This window comes from Lissotriton helveticus, chromosome 5_1 (genome assembly GCF_964261635.1).
Source record: "Lissotriton helveticus chromosome 5_1, aLisHel1.1, whole genome shotgun sequence".
NCBI classification, from domain to species: domain Eukaryota; kingdom Metazoa; phylum Chordata; class Amphibia; order Caudata; family Salamandridae; genus Lissotriton; species Lissotriton helveticus.
The window spans coordinates 1,524,647,544-1,524,665,483 of NC_136065.1; the positions used below are offsets into that span (position 1 = coordinate 1,524,647,544).

Below are 17,940 nucleotides of genomic sequence, written 5' to 3' on the forward strand. Positions count from 1 at the left end.
GATATTGCTTTCAGATAATAGACCAGCACAATATCTTATAAGTATATATATATATAGATATGTATTGATTTTCTATTCCTGATTCCACATCTGCTTACCATGAAGATATACGAAGATATATATATATACATATATATATATTCACTGAAAAAACCATAGGTTATAGACCATATATAGTTAGGAATTAGCATTTAAAAAACCTTATTTTACTCAACCAAAACCATTGAAATTCCATATATAGTTAGTTGCACTAACTATATATCGCGCACCCGCAATCCACTGCTGATCATGTCACATATTACATCATTCATGACATGGTCAGTGACATCACTGATGACATCACTAATGACATCTCAAATGACATCACTGATGACATCACTGATGACAACATCCAGTGACTGTATGTTTCTGTAAAGTTAAAATATGTCTTACATATTGAAGAATGAGTGGATGTATAAGTGTCTGGATGAAGGATTTAGTAGGTGCGTGACTGACTGTATGAGTGAGTGATTAAATGTGTCTCACTGAAGGCATGGGTTAGTGACTAAACTGTCTTAATTTGTGCATCATTATGTCTGTTGTGATGTAAACTGCTACATGTGTTGATCATTAGCTATACGAGAGGCTATATGTGTTATTAATTGGTTGCCCAAGTATTTCTATGGGAGATTGAGTTTGTGTGGGGGTGGCTGGAAGGTGTGTGACTCTATGCATAGATGTGTGAGCAGTTTATTCACTAGGTGTATGAGTTCAAGACTGCATGTGGAAACAGCTACATGGGCAGTTGACTGTGTGCATGAGTGTATTGATGAGTGAATGGATATCTCAATGCTACATGTCATAGTAAGTACATATGTTAAACAGAGTACATGTGAGAGTTGGCATATATAAATAACTGTGCATGAGAGCCACTGAATGAGTGAGTGGTTGTATCGATCATTGTGAACTTGTATCAGGGATTGTATAAGAGAGTAAATATGTGTTAGTATATGTTTCAATAAGTAAGGTGTGTTTAACTGTATAGTTGAAGAAATGGAGGTGAGATTGTTTCTTTGCATGACTGACTGGGTGTGTGAGTAACTCCATGGATGAGTGGCAGTGTGTGAGTGTCTGTATACACTGAGTGTATCTAAGGTTATATTAGAGTCTGAAGAGGTTTATCGTATTAGCACAAGAATGATGTCAAATGAGATGTCATCAGTGATGTCATCAGTGATGTCATTTGAGATGTCATCAGTGATGTCATCAGTGATGTCACTGACCATGTCATGAATGATGTAATATGTGACATGATCAGCAGTGGATTGCGGGTGCGCGATATATAGTTAGTGCAACTAACTATATATGGAATTTCAATGGTTTTGTGTGAGTAAAATAAGGTTTTTTAAATGCTAATTCCTAACTATATATGGTCTATAACCTATGGTTTTTTCAGTGAATTTCAATGGTTTTTTAATAGCAAATATCATAAGCTGTCGAATGTCAAGTACGTGGTAAGTAAAAACATTTTCGTGTTTATGCACACTGATCTGCTTTGAATGCTGCCCCCCACCCCTCATTTCTATTAGGAGTACTCTCTCTTTGCAGATAGTGAAGGGTAGTTAACGCAGGCCTTTGCCCCCGTTGCCCCCGTTGTAATCCGTCGTGCCTGCTTCTCTCTCCATTTGATTGATTGTTCTCTTTGGTTCATTCTCTATTTACAAACAAGCACAGTGTCGCAATACTCTGTTTAGTCTTTGCAGATAGCGAAAAATCGTGTAAAAAAACAAAAGGAATCGAGCAAAATCAGTAGGCCACTAATGGGATCTCTTTTTGACCTCCCTAAAATAGAAACATTAGGAACAACCTGTTGATAATACCAATGTGTATGTACATAAGCGGCGTTCATTTGTGTTCACAGTACCCCTTGTTGATTGTTTGAATCGAGCATTGAATTGTTCGAAGTTGATTCTCTTAAGAATCTTCTCTGCCTGCAAACGAGGAAGAATAGGAATATTCTCTCTCCCTTTGCAGATAGTGAAGGGTAGGTAACGCAAACCTTTAACACGTCGTGCCTATTTCGTTCCTCATTAATTGATTGTTTCCCCAAACATTGACTGTTTGGGAATTGGTTCCTTTTTGGAGGTATTCCCTGTTTGCAAATATACGTAGGAAAATCTTTGCAAATAGTGAAAGGGTACGTAATGCGGACCTTTCTCCCCCGTTGTAATCTGTCATGCCTATCTACTCCCCACTGATTGATGCACCTGTTTCACCCGGACCATTTACTAGAGATACGTCATCTGGCCCGACCAGAGAGCACCCCTAGTGAAAAGGACATATGCAATAATAGCGAAGTGATCACTGTATCCTGTTAACAGAAACTTTAGCATGAAACAACCTGGAAAGAAAAGAATAGGAAAACGAAAATCAGTAGGCCACTGATGAACATGAACTTTTATTAAACAACGAACAAAGAAACGATAACATAACGTAATGATAAAACCTATTAATGTCCTAGAAACAAGAAAATGTTAAAATATGCCAGTGGTGAGAGACCAGAAAAACAGTAAGAGAAACCAAATCACCCCTCGCTGTCCCACCGCCTGCCACGCCAAAAAAATCGATAGACTAGGGAAAATGCAAGTCAGTAGAACATCCGCCCCCACTCTGGAAACTTCCAAGGTGGGGCAGGGTTGCGGCTACGCCCAGCCGGGAGCAGCCCATATAAGGCGGGTCCTGCTGCCACGCCTCGGCCAGGAGATCCTAACGTAGGGTGTAGCCGGAGGAGAGGCCGAGGCCAGCGGGACCCGGCCAGGGGATTGCCTTTACAACGCTGAACAGTTGCAGGGGGGGGGAATGTCTCCTCGACCCTCCCCTCTCTCTCCCAGTCCGGCCGCGGTGGCCCTTGAGAGTTGCAGGTAGTCCCGCCACATGCTCTTCCGGTACGGCCACCAACGGTCGGGGGGCCGAGGCCGACGGGATCCGGCTGCAGCCGATAAACCAAGAAACCCGTTCATGGGGCCAGAGCCAGGGGCGTCCGGCCGACATCTACCGGAAGCCCGGCCCGAAGACGGACGGGACACTTCTTCTTTCTTGAATAATGGCTGCGACAACACTGGGGGGGGATGTCTTGCACATGCCTCCGACCCCCCCCCCCCTCGTCCTCATCGCCTGGTCCGGCCATAACAAATCTCAAGCGAGACGCCGTGGGGTGCACTGGGAGGGAGAGACGGTGCGAACAGGCCTCTCCCGCCTCCCCAGGTGGAGGCTTCCCAGCTGCACCCTCAGCGCTCCAGGCGCCCGGAAAAGGGTTCTTCCACTGTGGCCATGCTGCAACGTCTCGCCCGGCAGGGTGGAGCCCGTCCGCTCATTTGACCCCGCGATCGCCAGTAGCTACCGAACTCTCAAAATGGCGGTCGACCTGGCAAGAGCGGGCCCAGCATAAAGAAATGGCCCGGTCACTGGTTGACTCCACCACCGTAGTCCTCCACGACCTTGAAGATTCTAGAGGAGCCGTGGGAGTCTCCGACCCCCGATGGGGAATGACTGCCATGATGGCCCGTGGAGTGACGAAACTGTATCCGCGGGACGTCGGCGCTCCCATGCTGGCGCCAGCCTCACTTTGAATTACTAGAATCCTGCAGACCTCAGTTCCGGTGAAAGCACAGTGTGACCCGGTAGGAAAAATTGTTGCACCCCCTCCCCTTTTTGACTGATAGTTCAAACCACCGATCCTTTCCTTTGCCCTTTTAACGGAACTTTGGACTGCCTCCCCCTCTTTTACATTTTCTAGAGAAAACAAAACATTAACCACTACATTAGCATAGCAGTTGACACCAGAACTGTTTTCAAATTGAAAACCAACAACATCTTCAACAGAATCCTTTTTGTTTCTGCTGTGACCCTGCTACAGCACAGGCATTGTCCCCAGCAGTAATTCTGCAATGCCGATAAGAATAGCTGTGGTGCCTACTGGACTCACTCACCCCCGCGGCGCCCCACGCCGTTATTTGCTGGGCGGCAACTTACTAGACATCACTTTCGTGCCATCTAGATTTCAGCGCGTTCTGCTGCCTTGGAACTATTCGCACAACAGACTGCTACTGACGACCCACCCCCAGGCAACATCTTCTGAATTTTCATAATTTGAAAGAACTAGTAACATGTCCTCATCAGGAATTCAAAAGAAATTGCCACGGTCTCTTCGTTGTTTAAATGTTTTTACTGTTTTTGTTTTGTTGTATATATTTATATGTTATTAAAGTTTTATATTCCTACTACTTTGTTGGAGTGCTATATATTTTTAATGTGACACATAATTGTAAAAACTTTGATGTACAAAGAGTCATTCCTGGAATCTTCCGCTTCAGGCTCGGTCCCCTCCCCAATCACAATACAGGATGGTTTTCAGATAGTAGGAACACGTGTGGTGTGACGGATCTCATCGGGTGTGGGCCTTGATCTACTATAACTCCTTTGAAGAGGGGTGATTCTTTACAGCTGGGGCCATAAACTACATCTGCAGGGCTAGGTGATAGCCTGGACAATCGGACACAGAGGAAGAGGAGTGTCAGAGGGTGCGGTAGTGAATAGGGCGAAAGGGAGGTGTCGGGCGGGCACAGAGTGTGATTTTCAGGGAAGAGCAGCGCAGATGGGGGGAGGTTTATTGCCGATGCATAAGACAGAGAGCGGGGGTGACCAGTGCCTGGGGAAGATGCTTGCGAGGGTGGGGAGCCATGCTACGAATCGACAGCGTGCAGAGAGTGGGTCTGGTCAAGGCATCTAAAATGGCTGCCGTGCACGACAAAAGTGTGGCATTTCAAAAAAGGCAAGATGGCGCAGACAATGTTTTTCAACACTTCCTCATTTCCTTCGAATCGAACGTTAACAGACGTTGGTGCATATTACCAAAGTTAAGCGATATTTATCAAAAGTGCCCCGCGGGGCAAAAAAAAAAAAAAATAATAATAATCGAACGGCTGAATGGATTTGCACGAAACTTGGCAAAATATTAGGGACTGGTAGCCCGATGTGCCTTTGCTAGGTCTCAATATATGTGCTCCAGTGGATTTTGAGAAATTAACGTTCAAAAAAAGATATATATCTGTAACAGCGATCCGCTTCGCGTACTTTTCGCGTTACGGAGCTTTGCGAAGCTGATTGGTTCTCCGGCGTCTGTCAACATTCCAAACAGTCCGTAGCGGCCGCCATCTTGTCTCTCGGTAGGATTGAGAGACAAGAGGAGGCCAAAGCGAAGGGGGAAATGACCATAAGGGGGCATAGTAGATCCTTCCTGACCTCTTAGGTTTGATGTACCATTTTGCCAAGTTTGGTGTAATTCCGTTCAGCCATTCAGGCTGTAGACGTATGTAAATGTCCTATGGAAAATTGCATGGGGAAAACACATTTGAAAGTGTTGAAATTTAGAACCAATTAAAATGTTACTTTGGTTTTGTATTTGTGTGTGATGAAAGTTAATTGGTTATGTATATATGTCAAATGAGAGGAAACCACAGCCATTTTGTGATACTACTGTCTGAGGTACATTTGTGAGGAATTTTTGGTGGTGAATTTCTGGTGTTTGATTTACACAGTACTAACACTTCTGCTACTTTTAAAAAGGTGAGTTGTTAATTTGTAAGGGGAACTATGTTGTACACTTGAAGATAATTTGAAAAATGTTTTCTGTTATTTATTTGCAGTCCTTCTGTTATACTAAATACTTGATAAAGTTAGTTTTATATTATGTATTACTAAAAACGATAAATGAAAGTGATTATTTTTTTCTGCAATTTACAGCAAGCAATTTCAAAATAAATGGCTCACAATGAAGAGACCGTGGCAATTTCTTTTGAATTCTCCACTACATTGATTGAAATTGAGAGCACCAATAATGAAATATTGTCACAAGGAGGACATGACTTGTATTATTCCATTAGATTGATTGAAATGGACAGCACCAAGAATGAAATATTGTCACAAGGAGATGACTTGAATGATTCCACTACATTGATTGAAATTGAGAGCACCAATAATGAAATATTGTCACAAGGAGGAGATGACTTGTATGATTCCATTAGATTGATTGAAATGGACAGCACCAATAATGAAATATTGTCACAAGGAGGAGAAGACTTGAATGATTCCACTACATTGATTGAAATTGAGAGCACCAATAATGAAATATTGTCACGAGGAGATGACTTGAATGATTCCACTACATTGATTGAAATTGACAGCACCAATAATGAAATATTGTCACAAGGAGGAGATGACTTGAATGATTTTTTTGATCAATCTCTTGATGGCGAATTTATCGAGTGTTTGGAGACCATAGAGTTACAAGAATCATCATTGGAGACTTTTAATGAGGACATTGCTGATGAGGACATGTTACTAGTTCTTTCAAATTTAGAAAATTCTGAAGAATAAATTTATATTTAGAAATCAAAAATTGTTTGAGACATTATTCATTTTTATTTTTAATTTATGAGGTTGTAGCGAAGTGATTGTAGTATAAAATGAGACTTATAGTATAGAGTGCAACATTTTTATGTTACATGGTAAGTTTACTCATATTTACTTCCCTTCTGCCACTATATTATCTCCAATGTGTATTTGACATCTCTTCTTCATCTCCGGCCTCCTTTCTCTCACTGTGTGTCTCCGATGCATCTTATCGCTGCTATTTTGTGTAATTACAGAAGAGAGTAAAATAAAATAGTTGGGAACGTGAAAAGGGGGCAAAGTAGAGTACTCCTCACCCCCTAGGCCTTTTTAGGCGGTCCCAAAAGGATCAGTTTCTGCTTTCCTGAGAGATTATGGTATGAGTTCCATATACCACAATAACTTGCATTACAACATGCAAGATATCTATCTCCTATTACCAACTTTTGGAGATATTCGCGCTAAGCGCGAATATCTCCAAAAAGTAACACCTGCCCTGAGCAGTTCTTAGCCATGTTATCCAATGGGAGGTGGATAACATGGCTAAGAGCATTAGCTCGGTAATGCATGAATATCGCTGAGTTTTTAGCGATATTCATGCATTGCGGACGTTTATTATCGCATTTGCGATAAACCTTGATAATAGCAAGGTTTATCTTCGATAATTTCTGACGATGCTTAGTGGTAAAAAATTGGTTGGTAAGCATCGTTAGCGATAAATATCGCTTAACTTTGGTAATATGCCCCAACGTCTGTTAACGTTCGATTCGAAGGAAATGAGGAAGTGTTGAAAAACATTGTCTGCGCCATCTTGCCTTTTTTGAAATGCCACACTTTTGTCGTGCACGGCAGCCATTTTAGATGTCTTGACCAGACCCACTCTCTGCACGCTGTCGATTCGTAGCATGGCTCCTCACCCACGCAAGCATCTTCCCTAGGCACTGGTCACCACCGCTCTCTGTCTTATGCATGGGCAATAAACCTCCCCCCATCTGCGCTGCTCTTCCCTGAGAATCACACTCTGTGCCCGCCCGACACCTCCCTTTCGCCCTATTCACTACCGCACCCTCTGACACTCCTCTTTCTCTGTGTCCGATTGTCCAGGCTATCTGCTAGCCCTGCAGATGTAGTTTATGGCCCCAGCTGTAAAGAATCACCCCTCTTCAAAGGAGTTATAGTAGATCAAGGCCCACACCCGATGAGATCCGTCACACCACACGTGTTCCTACTATCTGAAAACCATCCTGTATTGTGGTTGGGGAGGGGACCGAGCCTGAAGCGGAAGATTCCAGGAATGACTCTTTGTACATCAAAGTTTTTACAATTATGTGTCACATTAAAAATATATAGCACTCCAACAAAGTAGTAGGAATATAAAACTTTAATAACATATAAATATATACAAGAAAACAAAAACAGTAAAAACATTTAAACAACGAAGAGACCGTGGCAATTTCTTTTGAATTATCCAATAGATTTATTGAAATTGACAGCACCAATAATGAAATATTCTTGTCAGTAGCGGTCTGTTGTGCGAATAGTTCCAAGGCAGCAGAACGCGCTGAAATCTAGATGGCACGAAAGTGATGTCTAGTAAGTTGCCGCCCAGCAAAAAACGGCGTGGGGCGCCGCGGGGGTGAGTGAGTCCAGTAGGCACCACAGCTATTCTTACCGGCATTGCAGAATTACTGCTGGGGACAATGCCTGTGCTGTAGCAGGGTCACAGCAGAAACAAAAAGGATTCTGTTGAAGATGTTGTTGGTTTTCAATTTGAAAACAGTTCTGGTGTCAACTGCTATGCTAATGTAGTGGTTAATGTTTTGTTTTCTCTAGAAAATGTAAAAGAGGGGGAGGCAGTCCAAAGTTCCGTTAAAAGGGCAAAGGAAAGGATCGGTGGTTTGAACTATCAGTCAAAAAGGGGAGGGGGTGCAATAATTTTTCCTACCGGGTCACACTGTGCTTTCACCGGAAGTGAGGTCTGCAGGATTCTAGTAATTCAAAGTGAGGCTGGCGCCAGCATGGGAGCGCCGACGTCCCGCGGATACAGTTTTGTCACTCCACGGGCGATCATGGCAGTCATTCCCCATCGGGGGTCGGAGACTCCCGCGGCTCCTCTAGAATCTTCAAGGTCGTGGAGGACTACGGTGGTGGAGTCAACCAGTGACCGGGCCATTTCTTTATGCTGGGCCCGCTCTTGCCAGGTCGACCGCCATTTTGAGAGTTCGGCAGCTACCGGCGATCGCGGGGTCACATGAGCGGACGGGCTCCACCCTGCCGGGCGAGACGTTGCAGCATGGCCACAGTGGAAGAACCCTTTTCCGGGCGCCTGGAGCGCTGAGGGTGCAGCTGGGAAGCCTCCACCTGGGGAGGCGAGAGAGGCCTGTTCGCACCGTCTCTCCCTCCCAGTGCACCCCACGGCGTCTCGCTTGAGATTTGTTATGGCCGGACCAGGCGATGAGGACGAGGGGGCGGGGGGGTCGGAGGCATGTGCAAGACATCCCCCCCCAGTGTTGTCGCAGCCATTATAAAAGAAAGAAGTGTCCCGTCCGTCTTCGGGCCGGGCTTCCGGTGGATGTCGGCCGGACGCCCCTGGCTCTGGCCCCATGAACGGGTTTCTTGGTTTATCGGCTGCAGCCGGATCCCGCGGCCTCGGCCCCCCGACCGTTGGTGGTCGGACCGGAAGAGCATGTGGCGGGACTACCTGCAACTCTCAAGGGCCACCGCGGCCGGACTGGGAGAGAGAGGGGAGGGTCGAGGAGACATTCCCCCCCCCTGCAACTGTTCAGCGTTGTAAAGGCAATCCCCTGGCCGGGTCCCGCTGGCCTCGGCCTCTCCTCCGGCTACACCCTACGTTAGGATCTCCTGGCCGAGGCGTGGCAGCAGGACCTGCCTTATATGGGCTGCTCCCGGCTGGGCGTAGCCGGAACCCTGCCCCACCTTGGAAGTTTCCAGAGTGGGGGTGGATGTTCTACTGACTTGCATTTTCCCTAGTCTATCGATTTTTTGGGCGTGGCAGGCGGTGGGACAGCGAGGGGTGATTTGGTTTCTCTTACTGTTTTTCTGGTCTCTCACCACTGGCATATTTTAACGTTTTCTTGTTTCTAGGACATTAATAGGTTTTATCATTATGTTATGTTATCGTTTCTTTGTTCGTTGTTTAATAAAAGTTCATGTTCATCAGTGGCCTTCTGATTTTCGTTTTCCTATTTTTTTCTTTCCAGGTTGTTTCATGGTAAAGTTTCTGTTAACAGGATACAGTGATCACTTCGTTATTATTGCATATGTCCTTTTCACTAGGGGTGCTCTCTGGTCGGGCCAGATGACGTATCTCTAGTAAATGGTCCGGGTGAAAAAGGTGCATCAATCAGTGGGGAGTAGATAGGCATGACAGATTACAACGGGGGAGAACGGTCCGCATTACGTACCCTTTCACTACTTGCAAAGATTTTCCTACGTTTATTTGCAAACAGGGAATACCTCCAAAAAGAACTAATTCCCAAACAGTCAATGTTCGGACAATCAATCAATCAATGAGGAATGAAATAGGTACGACGTGTTAAAGGCTTGCGTTACCTACCCTTCACTATCTGCAAAGGGAGAGAGAATATTCCTATTCTTCCTCGTTTGCAGGTAGAGAAGATCCTTAAGAGAATTAACTTCGAACAATTCAATGCTCGATTGAAACAATCAACAAGGGGTACTGTGAACACAAATGAACGCCGCTTATATACATACGCATTGCTATTTTCAACAGGTTGTTCCTAATGTTTCTATTTTAGCGAGGTCAAAAAGAGATCCCATTAGTGGCCTACTGATTTTGCTCGATTCCTTTTGTTTTTTTACACGATTTTTCGCTATCTGCAAAGACTAAACAGAGTATTGCGACTCTGTGCTTGTTTGTAAATAGAGAATGAACCAAAGAGAACAATCAATCAAATGGAGAGAGAAGCAGGCACGACGGATTACAAAGGGGGCAAAGGGCTGCGTTAACTACCGTTCACTATCTGCAAAGAGAGAGTACTCCTAATAGAAATTAGGGGTGGGGGGCAGCATTCAAAGCAGATCAGTGTGCATAAACACGAAAATGTTTTTACTTACCACGTACTTGACATTCGACAGCTTATGATATTTGCTATTAAAAAACCATTGAAATTCACTGAAAAAACCATAGGTTATAGACCATATATAGTTAGGAATTAGCATTTACAAAACCTTGAAAATTCACTGAAAAAACCATAGGTTATACACCATATATAGTTAGGAATTAGCATTTAAAAAACCTTATTTTACTCACACAAAACCATTGAAATTCCATATATAGTTAGTTGCACTAACTATATATCGCGCACCCGCAATCCACTGCTGATCATGTCACATATTACATCATTCATGACATGGTCAGTGACATCACTGATGACATCACTGATGACATCTCAAATGACATCACTGATGAGATCACTGATGACATCATCCAGTGACTGTGTGTTTCTGTAAAGTTTAAATATGTTTTACATATTGAAGAATGAGTAGATGTATAAGTGTCTGGACGAAGGATTTAGTAGGTGCATGACTGAATGTATGAGTGAGTGATTAAATGTGTCTCACTGAGTGCATGGGTTAGTGACTAAACTGTCTTAATTTGTGCATCATTATGTCTGTTGTTCTGTAAACTGCTGCATGTGTTGATCAGTAGCTATATGATTAACTATATGGGTTATTGATTGATTGTCCAAGTATTTGTATAGGAGACTGAGTGTGTGTGTGGCTGGCTGGGAGGTGTGTGACTCTGTGCAGATCAATGTGTACTTGTATCAATGATTGTATAAGAAAGTAAGTATGTGTTAGTATATGTTTGAAAATGTAAGGTGCTCTATGTTTAACTGTATAGACAAGAAAATGGAAGTGTGATTGATTCTTTACAGGACTGACTAGGTGTGTGAGTAACTCCATGGATGAGTGGCAGAGTGTAAGTGTCTGTATAGGTGTATGAGTGCATATGATAGTGTTGTAAAGATGAGTGATTGTATGTATGAATGATTGTATGGGTGAATGAGTGAATGTGTGTGTAGACGTAGGAATCAGTGAGTACGTATGTAGTAACTAGTATTGGTGTGTCAATGGTTTCAAAAATTATACTCTGTATTTAACACTGGGTGAAACAGAGGTTATATTAAAACATGAGGAGATGCATTGTATTGTCACATGAATGATATCATCAGTGATGTGGTCATTGATGTCAAATGAGATGTCATCAGTGATCTCATCAGTGATGTCATTTGAGATGTCATCAGTGATGTCATCAGTGATGTCACTGACCATGTCATGAATGATGTAATATGTGACATGATCAGCAGTGGATTGCGGGTGCGCGATATATAGTTAGTGCAACTAACTATATATGGAATTTCAATGGTTTTGTGTGAGTAAAATAAGGTTTTTTAAATGCTAATTCCTAACTATATATGGTGTATAACCTATGGTTTTTTCAGTGAATTTTCAAGGTTTTGTAAATGCTAATTCCTAACTATATATGGTCTATAACCTATGGTTTTTTCAGTGAATATATATATATATATATATATATATATATATATATATATATATATATATATATATATATATTCAAGGTGCATATTTGTGAGCTAAGAAAAGTAAATAGATTCTATTTCAGTTATGCTCTCCATTCTTGATATTGTGGTTGTAGATAATATTTTGGTAAGACAATTATTAAAATTCGATATTGTGTTAGACCATCCTTGCACTAAATTTCACCCTCTTATTTAGAACATTCCCACTAGAACTCCTACTCCAGTAAACAGCTCCTCAATCAGATTTAATAAGACTACACACCTGGTAATTGATAGAAACCCCACATCTTGAAGACCATTCTTCTGCACATAGTTGTCAAGTTGCCCATACCATATTTTCTCCTATTGGCCAGGTCAGTTTTTTTCAATTGCGGGTCTTTTAGTTTTCTTTATAAATAAACATTTGGCTCAACAGATTCCAATATGTGACATCTTATTAGCTTAAATGAATGAACGTGTAACACAGGGCATTGAATCATCTTGCAGCTACACTGCTAATGATGCTTTATACACAACATAACTCCTGCCAACTAGATAACTCGGCTCCACTTAACAGCATCTCCTACTAGACAGAACAACTACCACTAGCATGTACTACTTTTCTCTATGAAATAGTACATTTGTTTGGCTTCATGCCTTTCAATTGACCATATCACTTCTATATGACTGCACCTTCTTGACTAGAACAAATCTCATCATCCTCTGCACTAGAGTAAATTTCAACTCATAATACACCACCTCTTGCAGAAGACAGTTTCACCTGCATTAGAGAACTCCTCCTTTAAAAACACCCTGCCTTCGCTAAGAAATACTACTGAATCACAAACCTAAAGATTAGTGAACGCTCTAGTAGATGACACCCCCTCCATTAGCCCACCTCTCTGTATAGGAAAAAATAAAATAGTATGGGATGCTTAGACAGTGCATGATTCACAAGTAATTATCTCACAGTGCTAATAACATTTTTAATTACTCATCTTAAGGTAATGATTTATAGTATGCATAATATTAATAATATTCATACACTGATGAATAGTGGAACAGGAACCCAATTGTGATCCAGTTGGGAAGACTGAACCGAGATACATCCTCATTGATTTTTAAATCTCATTCCTGTTCCTTTTTTACATACAAATATCATTAGCCATCTTGCTGTTTTTCTCTTTGTTTGCATGACCAGCGTCCAGTCCTATCGTCGCACCGAAGCAAATAACGGGCTTGGTTAATGGATCCATTACCATCAGGTGTTACTACCCCACCGTCACCAAAGCCAACAAATATGACAGAAAGTTCTGGTGCAAGTTAACGCCCAACAACCGAGAATGCTACACAGTCGTGTCATCAAGTGGATTCATCCACAAGAAGTACAAGGGCAGGGCCTCGATCAGCGACTCTCCAGAGAACAACTACTTCAATATCGAGATGAGCCAGCTTGAGATGGCAGATGCAGGATACTTCAGATGTGGGATTGGAATCACACACGGTGGGCTTTTTGCCACTGTGAATGTGGCTGTCTCAGATGGTAAGTTCAAAAAACTCTTGCTTTGATACATTTAATCAGTAAATTTTAAAAGTGCTAGACTCATACAAAAAATAGTGTTACCATGAGAAAACATTAATATAGTAATGAGTTTCTGTTTTGGACTTTGTTGTGTGTGGTATTTGCATATTTATATTGAAATGTATTATGCTAGTCAGCATTTTGACCAGAGCCGTGTCTCAGTCTTGAATCGAGGTGTGGCTGTGCTACCACAGTTAAAATAATCTAGACATTAAAGTCAAAATACATTTTTGTGTAGAATATCCAGCATATTCTTAGCAACATGGCACAAGCAGCAAATCCTTCCTCAGCCACAAAAAAAGTGTGCGCAGTACAGGAACAGGATCACCAGGCAGGTAGAGTTTATTAAGACCACCTCTGTTTGAAGCTGTAATCTACTTGCTACACTAAGACATCTCACTTGATATGAAGGACTCTGGCATGCCTGAGAGAGGGTTCAACCTGGGAGCGAGACCGAGGAGAACTGCTGAAAACATGGAAGACATGTGTCCCGAATAGTGTATGAAAGGGTGCCTTGCCCTCTTCGACAATCGAAGTGAAGGGGTTCCATCGCTCAGGGAACCTACTGAACAGCCTAACATTGTCAGCTGGTCATAAACTGAAACCCTACTAAAGGTACTCTTTGCGCCATATGGGGAGAGCAAGGACCTCATTTATGAGAAATGATGCATCGCTGCATGAAAGCAGCGATGCATCACTTCTCAATGCGCACTCCTTGCTTCATACCTCATGCATCATGTTTACTGTATGACGCATCATGCCAACAGCAGTTACAGATACGGTAGTATTTCTGACGTATCTGAATGGCGCAAAAGTGACGCATTGCTGGAGTGTGTCACAAAAGTGATGCAACTCCAGCAATGTGTCCTTTCACATGGGGCAGCGTTGCTCTCCCTCATCGCGGGAAGCGCCAAACCAGCTCGACATTGCCGTGAGGGAAACGGCATTACCTACTGTCCCTTGCCCTGCTTGTCGAACCCCTGCTGTTGCCACCATCGAGAGGGGAGCCGGTCTCAACAAGGACTACTGCTCCCAGGGTGCCCTGCTGGTCGCTTGTTGTGCGCATCAGCAGAGGGCGCCGAAGGGCCACAAAGGCAGCGTTGCTCTCCCGCAGCGCGGGACGCGCCAAGCCAGCTCGACATTGCAGTGAGGGAAACAGCTTTACCTACTGTCCCTTGCCCTTCTTGTCGGACCCCTGCTGTTGCCACCATCGAGAGGGGAGCCGGCCGCCACAAGGACTACTGCTCCCAGGGTGCCCTGCTGGTCGCTGGTTGTGCGCGTCAGCAGAGGGTGCCCAAGGGCCACAAATGCAGCGTTGCTCTTCCGCAGCGCAGGACACGCGCGGGCCAAGGGCGGGCCCGTCCCGCACCCGTCAGCGACAGGAAGAGGCAGGGCAGGGCCACTTCCCTTGGCTCTCTAACAGTACATAATCTCCAGAAAAGGTCGCTACTAGAAGATAACTATGGACTGCCCTTCAAACAGCAAGTAATTATCTCTCCCTTGGGAACGTGGAACTTATTCACGGTATTTTGTCTATTGCATATTGCTTGTAGTTATTTTTAGAGGGGTAGAGAGTTGATTATCCTTGGGGATTCTAGTTGGGCTTATCAAATCCAGGCTATCATTGACTGTGTTGCTGGACTATTTTGAAAACTGGGATGCTCCAGAAAGCAGAACTGCATCATAAAGGTAACCATGTTAAGGTGTGTTTTCCTTACAGTTTCTCTGTCAGATAAAAACTATGGGGAAACCTTCTTGTAACCCGAAGAAAAACTGTCAGTTACCCGTTGCAACACCGCCACCAGTGACCTCAATTGATAAAATTTTGCAAAGGGCTTTGGGTGTTGGGTGTACCTCTGAAATACAACAGACTGAAAGGCGGCTTTCTATTACCCCGGAGCTTTGTTGCCCCTCACCAGACCCGCCCACTGAAATTAATTCATCTGGTACCCCAACACCATCTGTAGTTGACACATTGTTACCCCCAGTACTTGTGGATCGTGATTTAAATGTAACAATATCACCCAACAAGGGTATGGTCACACGCAAAAAGGGGAAGCACAAACTAGCAGTTGGGAGGGTGACCGCAAATAAGAAGGCAAGGATGAGGTGCGATCAGGGAGAGGAAGCTCTCACTGTTCGGGACTTTGGAGCAGAGCCAACTCCACTTGTGGGCACTGCACCTAAATACCCAGTTTGGGCCCAGTCCCTGATTGCTGACCTCTTGACCCAACTTGGTGATTTGATTAGACAAGAGGTCGCCTCGCTAACTGACCAACTGAGACTGCTGACAGATAGGGTATTAGCAAGACAGTTACAACCCACCACTTCTGGTAACAATAATGGCCTAGGGGGGGAGGGCCCTTCTAATAGATCTAATAGCTCTAGTACATGCCCTGGGAAGCCTACTATCAACCAAACGAGCAATAGTAGACCAAGCTCCATCAATAGACAGTCTGCCACCCAAGGCTCTAACAATAACTTACAGCCACCACCCACACAATCTGAACACGTGCAGTGTACAAATAGTCTACAGACTCCAGCCCCTGACGCAACAGGAAGCATTTATCCATCGGTCTCGTCCCCTGCCAATCCTGTTATTCCAGGGGAGAAATGGGATGCAAGGAACACAGAAATAAGGGTTGAGGGTGATGTTGTGTTGTCAACCATAGACCTTCCCCCTCAATCTTTGCCTTATGTAGTGGTTTTAACAGGGGTTCCACCTCTAAAGGCCTCCCAGAGATAGTCACAGCTGGATCTCAGGAACAAGAGCCTGTTCTGGCTGACAACACACAGGCACCTACACTATGAGAGAGCAGGGGATATTTTGATGGTAAGGAGGGTTGATTGGGTGGGACCCAACAAGAAAAACACCAGGGTGGTTGTGTGATTATCAACTTTAAAAAACCCCAGACGGTAAGCTCCTTACTAAATCAAAGAAGACCCTCTAATGAGCCCAACAAAGGAATGAGAATGCTCCCCCTTGATTTCTTTTACTACAACTACGCGGATCAGGAGCGGCCAAGGTCGCTCTTAGGTTATAATATCCAGAGGGTGGAGGGACATCAGATGACCCGTAACCACTTCATCAATAGGCCGCTGTTTTATAATTAGCCAGTTAGCAATCGGTACGGCCCTTTAGAAGAAGTGGATTGACTAAAAACTACAGGAGCCATGAGTTGTGGTGAGAATGGCAAGGACAGACAGGAAGGGAATATGATGAAAAACTCAGGGAACCTCCTGGGGTCATCCATGCCTGTTGCGAAATTAGAATTGGATATATCTGATGGGATTACGCATGGGGAGGTGGAAGGGGTAGCTTTATCTCTCATGTTGCCATTGGTTACCGCAACAACTACCCCCACCAACTCTCCCACGGATACCCTAAATTCCTCTAACCCCCAAATGTAATCTGAAATTGCTCTTAGTCACCCTGATGAAACACCAAGGCAATGTGGAGATCTTAAGATTCTATCATGGAACTTGGCAGATATTAAGGTCAAGTTATCTTCCCCCGAATGGGGTAGGTTTGTTGATCAGTTTGATATCTGCCTGCTCCAGGAGACATGGGCTAGAGATGATTGTGCAAGGGTAGGTTTTGCTACTTACAATATACCTGTTAGTACAGGGGGGAGAGGAAGGCCATCGGGTGGACTATCTATATGGGTAGCTTCCCATGTGGGTTGCTATCCTACACCCCTAAATACCCACTCCCTAGATATCCAAACAGTCCTGCTCACCTTTCCATCTAAATTGAAACTAGCAATTATCAATATCTATTCCTGCCCTGTACCACTTGTTTAGGAATCAAAAACCTTTGAGGAATTAAATCTCCTTATCCCGAGGGTGCCATCAAACTCAGGTCTGATAGTTGTTGGAGATCTAAATTGTCACTTCGAACCCCTATTAGGCACAGACGAGGCCATCATTAATGAGGAGGACCTCCAGTCAGCCATACCTGACCCCCAAACGTATCCAGCAAAATCCTGGTCACCTCTGGTTTTACAAATTAATGCCATTTCACTAACCCATTCTTTGAGGGCCTGCAATGGCCGTACCCCTTCGGATATACCGAGTAGGCTGACATTTAATAGAACTGGTCAGGCCTCCCAAATAGATTATATTATGGTTGTTGAGTGCTGATCCTGGCATCGGGTGAAGGACTTTGAGGTTATCCCACAGACGGATAGTGGCCATAATGCTCTGTCTCTATCCTTCGGGGTGCCAGACTCAGGAATATCCCCTCCTAGTGTGACCCCGACCGATGACAGGTTAACCCTGACCAACGATAGGAGAAGGATAAAATACGGGGCAATAAAACAGTCCCCTGAGAAATTGTCAGTGCTCTATGGAATGGACATC

General features: G+C 43.9%; 1 protein-coding gene across 23 annotated transcripts in view; it reads left to right on the forward strand.

The window, feature by feature from the left end:
- LOC144755528 (polymeric immunoglobulin receptor-like) overlaps positions 1-17,940 on the forward strand; it is a 348,962-nt gene that overhangs the window by 174,161 nt on the left and 156,861 nt on the right. For all 23 annotated transcript variants that reach the window (XM_078644541.1, XM_078644560.1, XM_078644554.1 and 20 more), the window contains one exon: positions 13,198-13,539. In XM_078644541.1, coding sequence (XP_078500667.1) covers positions 13,198-13,539 — 342 coding nt within the window. The remainder of the gene's footprint in view (positions 1-13,197; positions 13,540-17,940) is intronic.